This window comes from Teleopsis dalmanni, chromosome 2, assembly GCF_002237135.1.
Source record: "Teleopsis dalmanni isolate 2A chromosome 2, ASM223713v2, whole genome shotgun sequence".
NCBI classification, from domain to species: domain Eukaryota; kingdom Metazoa; phylum Arthropoda; class Insecta; order Diptera; family Diopsidae; genus Teleopsis; species Teleopsis dalmanni.
In genome coordinates this window covers 184,200,086-184,207,801 of record NC_051847.1, presented here as the reverse complement: position 1 = coordinate 184,207,801, position 7,716 = coordinate 184,200,086, and the positions used below count along the sequence as shown (strand labels likewise).

The window sequence follows — 7,716 nt, the reverse complement described above, 5'->3', positions numbered from 1 at the left end:
ATTATATATTATAAATATATATTATATGTTATAAATATATATTATATATTATAAATATATATTATATGTTATAAATATATATTATATATTATAAATATATATTATATGTTATAAATATATATTATATATTATAAATATATATTATATGTTATAAATATATATTATATATTATAAATATATATTATATGTTATAAAAGAAAATTTATTATAAAAAAAAAGAACAAAAGGTCTGGAAATTTAAATAAATAGCTAATAGAGAAGGAGTATCGTGTAAATTAGAGGAGATCACAGATAGATCTCTGTAAAAGTATATAGTGAATATGAAGAAGAGAAAAAAGGAGAACGAGTACATAAAAATTAACACATTAGTTTACGCGTAAATAACGTTTTCTTCAAAATATTAATAAAATTTCTTAAAAAATTATCTCGATCTTTTTAATTTTTATCAAAATGATTCCTATAGTTTTAAAAAAAGTTTTTGTTTATATTTAATTAAATTAAATATAGTTAATTTATTATTATTATATTTATTATTATTTAAATAAATTTAATAAATATTACTTAAAATTATATTTAAAATAAACAGAATAATATTTAATCATATAGCATGCAAGCATACAAGGATTATGTACTTGTCACATTTATCTCGAAATAGGTTGTGAAACATATTCGGTACGAATATTATATGTTATATCTAAATTTTATTTAGTGAGTGTAATACCATATTGTTTGTTATATTAAGCCTTTTCCGAGTTAGTACATCTGAGCACTTTTACTTTATGATAGCTGGGGAGTTTCTGCTGAGTCCCACCCTTCTCATTGACTAATTTGTGTATTCCTAAGATCTAAGATCTGCGTACCGCGTCGTTCGGTTAGTGATTACTCTGAGATTAGACAGTGCTAAGTAGGGTAGCCTGTAGATTTTCACATATAGCTTCAGTGCTCTGTCCCTTATGTATTTTTTGACCAAATCTATTCTATGGTCTTTAAACATTTCATACGCGCGGATGTACCATGGCCAATCTTCGGAAATTCTGCGCAACTTGTAGTTTGTGTACTACGAATATAATTGTCATATAACCATAATATATTACGTAGAGTATGTATTCGTTTGCAAAATATCTTTATAATGTTAATTTCATGATTATTTACTATTTACTTTCCTCGTTTAAAAAAATAAAACAAATGAAGATAAAAAAAACAGTTTCTCTGGTGATATTATATTATATTAGTAAAAGAAAAATATAAACAGGATTTTTTTTTGAATTCTAAAAAATTTTAGCAGATTGATTTAACAGATAATATATATATATTTGGTCAGCCAAATTTCAATAAATTAACTAAATTTTTGTTCTTGTATTTTCTTTGCTATTCGAATTCGTCTAACTTTTAAATAGTTTCTTTGCGTCACTCTCGGCAAGAAAAAATTAACATTTAACAGATAATATTTGCTGTATTAAATTTTTTCAGAATGTAAGCGGATAAAGCGAGTGCTCCAATGGAAGAATGATGCATATATATATATATAGCCTAACATTCTCAACTGTCAATTTCACCTACCCTGTTCTCCACATACGAAGCTCTGGCCTCGCTCGTAGTTGAGCGGAAATTCTCTAACTACTAAACACTAATCCTATCTCCAGGTTAGCAAATAAGGCGATCTGGCCCTCCAGGTTGGGGGTTAATCGCAAGGCCAGCAACCTTGCATCGGAAAAATTTTACCACTACGCAGCACTTAGGGTGGCCAAGGTTCACACTGCACTGTAGTGCCAAATAAGAAGAAGAAGAAATTTTTTTTCAAGTAGGTGCATCCTCGAAATCTCTAATATTAAATATTAAAACAAAATCTAATATCAATATCAATAATATTAGAATAAATAATTATATTAAGAACATGTCAAATAAATAAATAAGAAAATGTAAAAAGTTTCCTAATAAATATTTAAAGTACACATTAGATAAGAAGCAAATAAATCCAATGCACTACCAATCCCTAAACCATAAATTCGCCTACGTCCTAACCTGTCTGCTATCAATGAAATAAAAATTTTCTCTACTACGTATTATCCTTGTGGTGTGTCAAGGATTATTTCGTTTCAAGGACAAGGTTTCCATACAATTACGTACATTTGATACTAAAGCACTAAACTTACTTCAATATTTCCCATCGTTTGGAACGATGTGAAGACGAACATAAAACCGAAGCCCAATATAAGGACATTTATGAATTTCGCATCCATTTTGTTAAGTTTGAATTTAAATGATTTATTTGTTAAATTTTATATTATTTTATTTTTCACTTAATAAAAAAACAGAAACAAAAACAACAAGACGCAAAACACGAGACGGATTTTTTTTACACTTTCTAATGATAATTTCTCACTTCCGCGCTTTATTTAATGCTGTAGGCGGATTGCAAAGTTTTTCTTCGTAGTTGCAAAAATTACTAATTGAATAACTTTTGAATAACTTAAACTATTTAAATAAATTGTGAGCTGAATTGTGCATTAACAAATTGATAAAAATTCATTATATTTCTATTTGTGTAAACAACAAAAGGCGTTAAACTTTTATCAAACAAAACACAATTTAATGCGATGCATTGGCTGCTCCAGCACGAAAGTCCAATGAGAAGAACGGAACGAAATACGTGTTATGCGCAACAGAAATACCGACTACGTACAACCGCTCACTTGAATGCTTGAAAACTGATTGGACGGTGTAAATAAAATCAGCTGCTGCGCTCCCCAAACGACGAGAGTTCAGCTCCAACCGTAGAGATTTTTAACTTCGTTTTGGAGAATTTTCGTATTTTGTTTACATCTTTGTTCCGTTTTCAGTGTACAAAAACAAATAAAAATTAAAATACAGTTTATGACGCCAGTAATGTACTACCTAAAGAAATTTTTATAATTATTTGGTAGCTCGTTATATATTTTTTGACCGTGTGTGAGTACGAATAAATTAATGGTAAATTAAGGGAAATAGTAAGCAGCGAATGTTGGTATTAACCAAAATTTTGAGTGGGGTAAATTAGATAAAAATAAGGTAAATTAGGTGTTACCATTGCGAAAATTTTAAAAGATATTTAATAAATAAATAAATAAGTTTGAAAACTTTTAACCAAAAATAATAAATAAATGCAATAAATAAATACAAAAATATTTACATAAGTGCAGTGCAAAAAATCCCAAAGAAATTATAATATACTTAACCTCAATATACTCGAACTCGCACACAGCCTATATTGTAATTGTTATTAAAAAATAAATAAAATAAGAGCGAAAATAAAAAACTATATGAAAATAAAAATTTATAATGAAGTTAAAGTTGACCGAAATATTTGTAAAAAATATTTTTTTTAAAAATAAAATTTTGAATTTATTTATTGACCTGTTTCTTTATGGTTTTAATAAATTTTTTTATCCGGTTATAGGTCACTTTTTGTTAAATAATTCAATGTTTGATTACGATCTAACATAAATTATTATTACTAAAACTATATCTACATCATCCTCTTTATTTTATTGTCTATATTGCACTATAATTTTTTTAAAAAATATATTAAGAATTTTAACAAAAATTAGGTTTCGAAAAGTAATGAACTACAACAACAAAAATTCTTTTAAAATTATTTTATATAATTGAATGTTTGGCTGACTATACAGCTGTTTCAAATATCGCCGAATATGCACCATCAGTGGTCTTCTTGAATTTAATTATTCGTAAATTAGTTTAAAACTTTTAATAAGTTTTTTATTATTACTGTGCTAGGTCGTCAATTTAACACATAAAAATTAAAAATGTTTTTTTAAATAAAAAATAACACATAAATTTTTTTTTTATAAAAATTTAGAATTAAATATTTAAATATTAAATATTTAAATCAAATTTATAAGTATAAATTTTTTTTTTTAAAACATTTTTCATTTTTATGTGTTAAATTAATGACCTTTTCCTAGTAATAATAAAAAACATATTATTAAAATTTAATATTAGAGAATGTATTTTTATTTGTATAAAATTGTATAAGAAAAATATAAAACTATTTATATATTTTAAACTAACTTAAAGATACAATATTCAAATTTAGTTGAAATTGAAATTAAGATTTAAAAACCATAAATTTAGTAAAAATGACTTAAGTAAATTAAAATTAATGCTTGCAAATGTTTTTTTAAGTGCGTAACCATTTACCAACACTATTTTGACACCAAAAAATAGGCTACATTATTACGAACTTTCACTTCTCTTATTTCTCTTAAGTTGGTTAGTTTTGTATCTACTAGTATACATTTTCTTCTCATAATATAAACAATTAAATTATTTATTTTATAAATAGCAAAACTTTACTCAGGAAACTGCAGACCATTTATTTTATATGTAAGTTACTTTCTAATTACATTCAATAAAGTAATGAAATTAATGAATTTTCATCTAGGTTAATTAAAGTTTATAATTAAAATTTTTTACTTTCATTATTAAATATGGGTGAAAACGATACAGAACGTAATTTACTAAGAAGCCTCATAAATGCTTCGGAAAAAGCAGCTAATATTGCCCGTATATGTCGATCAAATGAACAACTTCTGTCGTTATTAGTTCAAGAAAAAAGTGGAACTGAAGCAAATGCGCGATTTGAACATGATTTCAAGACCCTAGCAGATGTACTGATACAAGAAACTATCAAACATGATGTTGGAAATTTAGTGAGTACATGATATGTAGATGTGTCTTATAAACATATTAATTATATCTATACGTTAAAATGAATTACATACGTGGGTTAAAAATTGCCTCGATTAGTGTTAAAATTTGTGATAATAAAGTTCTGTACTTTCTTTAAGTCTATTTATACATTAGTTCGTATAATAAGTATAGTAATGAATATATTTTAAAGGGGAACTCCCTTATTTTCATATGTTGTCTAGTGTCTTGCCAATTCAAGAAGATGTCACGATGTTTTTGATTATAATTTATCTCTACTTTGTGTAACATACTTTAGCACAAAAGATCTGTCATAGTCAGCGTATTCCGCTTCTTTGGGATTTTTTTACTCTATTAATTTATATTCTATAAACGTACTTAATCAATGTAAATTATTTTAATTATTCTTTTGAAAATAATTATTTTTTTTTTTTTTTAAATGAATAATTATTTATTTATTTTTTTTTTTATTAATTTTTTTTTTTATTTCTTTTTCTTTTTTTGATATCAGATATATCTTTTTTATATACAATATTTATTGTGTTTTGAAAAAAAACTAACGATATTAAAATGATTTTTTAATAATTTGATTTTAAATTTCATTTTTATTGTTGTTAAAAATACAAATTAAGGAAAAAAAACAACGGTAACTAAACTAAACATTTTATTAAAGTACTTGTCTGATCTTATATAAAATTGTCCATCTTTAAAGCAATAGAAATCTGGTCACCATAATATTAAGTTATAATATAACAAAAAATATCTCAATCTCAATACTCTATTAAATATAATATATAATCTCAAACCTTTAAATATTACTATTTACATTTAGTTTCCCGAATTGCGTGAATCCATTTGTGGCGAGGAATCACCAAATTTTACAAATACTCTTGGCGAATCAGTCACCATTAGTGTAGGTGATACCTTAACAAATACAATACAATGTCTGTCCACAGTGCTAAATGGTAATGAAGAAGCAGCGGAAGCATTAGCCAATGAAGTCCATCGTGATATATCCTTTGAGGATGAGAGATTAGGGGATATACCAGCTCTACCAAATGATTTAGCATATGAAGAACTTGGTATATGGATTGATCCAATTGGTAAATAATAATAATCTAATAGTGTTATAATTATTAATATAACTTTAAATACATTTTAACACTACAGATGCTACTGCTGAATATATTTCCGGGGATTCAATGTTTACAAACTTTCCTGGTATCACATCAACTGGATTGGATTGCGTTACTGTGCTGATTGGTGTCTACAATCGTTTAACAGGAATACCAATTATAGGTGTTATTTCACAACCGTTTCAACAAAAAATTATTGATAATGAATATCGATCGCTTGTATTTTGGGGTGTAGCGTTACCCGATTTACAAGTGAATAATTGTAAATTCGATGCTAGAATAAGAAATCCTTTAGGCATTTTCTCTAGTTCAGAAAATCCAGATGTTTTGCAGTGCTTCTTAAATTTAGGTTATGAAATAGCTTTCTCAGCTGGTGCTGGACATAAAGCGCTTAAAGTTATAACAAATGAAGTGGAAATATACACGTTAAGCAAAGCCGGCACTTTTAGATGGGATACTTGTGCACCACAAGCGATATTGCGTTCGATAGGTGGCGATATATATAATTATAGTGAATCGGTCAAGCAACAGAAACCGATTGCATTAAATTATTCACCAGCAAATGATAATGAGGAAAATTGGAAGTGCAATAAAGGTGGTTTAATTGCTATACGTGATAGTAATAACATTGAGCAGTTCATTGTGGCGTTGGCAAATGTATAAAAAAAATTGTGTGGTATACAATATATCAGGGTTTCGATTTCCTATTATTTTAAGAATTAAATGTTATACGTTGTCTGCTGTTGATATTAATTAGTTAATGCTGAATATATTTTCCTGATGTTAAAAACTTGTTGCTATTTGTTGTGTGCTCTTGATTTTAAAAAGTTCAATTTTGATATTGTAAACAATTGTATTTTGTTCGTTAAGTTTTAAAAAAAAACAGTTTCAATTATTTGTTTAAATATAACATATAGTTTATATTGTTAACTTCGTAACATATTTGTTAAAAAAATATTATAGTTACATTTCATATTTTATTTAGCTAAAACAAACAGACTATTTACGTTATGATAAATTTGTTAGCTGCAAACTCTTTAATAAGTTAGAAAATTGTTATAAAAACAAATTAAAGTCCAAAAAAAAAATAAATAAAATTGTTAAATAAACATAAATTATTTTAAAACAATGACTATTACAACATCAATTAGAGAACTTGAAGATTAATTAAAAAATAAATTTATTAAAATTATTTTATAAAATGCCAGAAATGCATTTGTTTAAAAATAAAATATTAATTATAAATACTAATTTGTTTTGTGCTAGTGGCTATTGTCATTTAGTTTTACATATTGTTGCGTTTTAAGTTAATTATTAAACTATTATAATTTTTTGTATATTCTTGCGTTTTAAGTTAATTATTAAACTATAATAATTTTTTATATAAAAAAATGGTTTTCATTTTGGACTATGCTTGCGTTTTCTGTAAAAATCATTTCATATAACAAAGCAATTTATAAAATATGACTGACAACAAATTGGTAAGGCACTTCTTTCATTATTAAAAGTTAATATATATTTTTTCGTTTGGCTTTTTATGTCGTTATACGCGATACATAAAACTGCTTCAAATTAACAGAAACATTTTGTTATTCTACTAAATTTCATATATGAGTTGGGCATTAGACAGCTTTCTTCATGGTCATTTCATGAGATGTACGCAAACGTCTTCTCAACTCATTAGGGAAGCGTTCATAACATTTCTTGCATACTGGCTTCTCGTCATATTCATAGAATTTTGATTTCTGTGTCATTTTTGTATCGCAGACGGAACAAGCAAAATGATGCACACACCAGGCTTTATTTAAGGCAGTAAAAACTGTTCATAAAATACAAGAAATTATTATTTTATTTGATTTGTTAAATGAATGTA

The 7,716-nt window shown here is 25.8% G+C and overlaps 2 protein-coding genes across 2 annotated transcripts in view; one reads left to right on the top strand and one right to left on the bottom strand.

Moving 5' to 3' along the window:
• Window positions 1–4,312: 4,312 nt before the first annotated feature.
• Window positions 4,313–7,663, top strand: LOC119684103 (inositol polyphosphate 1-phosphatase-like; the record flags this gene model as incomplete). Its single annotated transcript, XM_038098051.1, is given in 4 exon segments — window positions 4,313–4,383; window positions 4,442–4,709; window positions 5,540–5,810; window positions 5,878–7,663. Coding segments are annotated over 3 exon segments (1,122 nt in total). The 5' UTR covers window positions 4,313–4,383; window positions 4,442–4,487.
• The window catches only part of LOC119676345 (nibrin-like), a 5,594-nt gene continuing 5,343 nt past the window's right edge, over window positions 7,466–7,716 (bottom strand). The window contains exon 5 of the mRNA XM_038087584.1: window positions 7,466–7,641. Coding sequence (XP_037943512.1) covers window positions 7,466–7,641 — 176 coding nt within the window. The remainder of the gene's footprint in view (window positions 7,642–7,716) is intronic.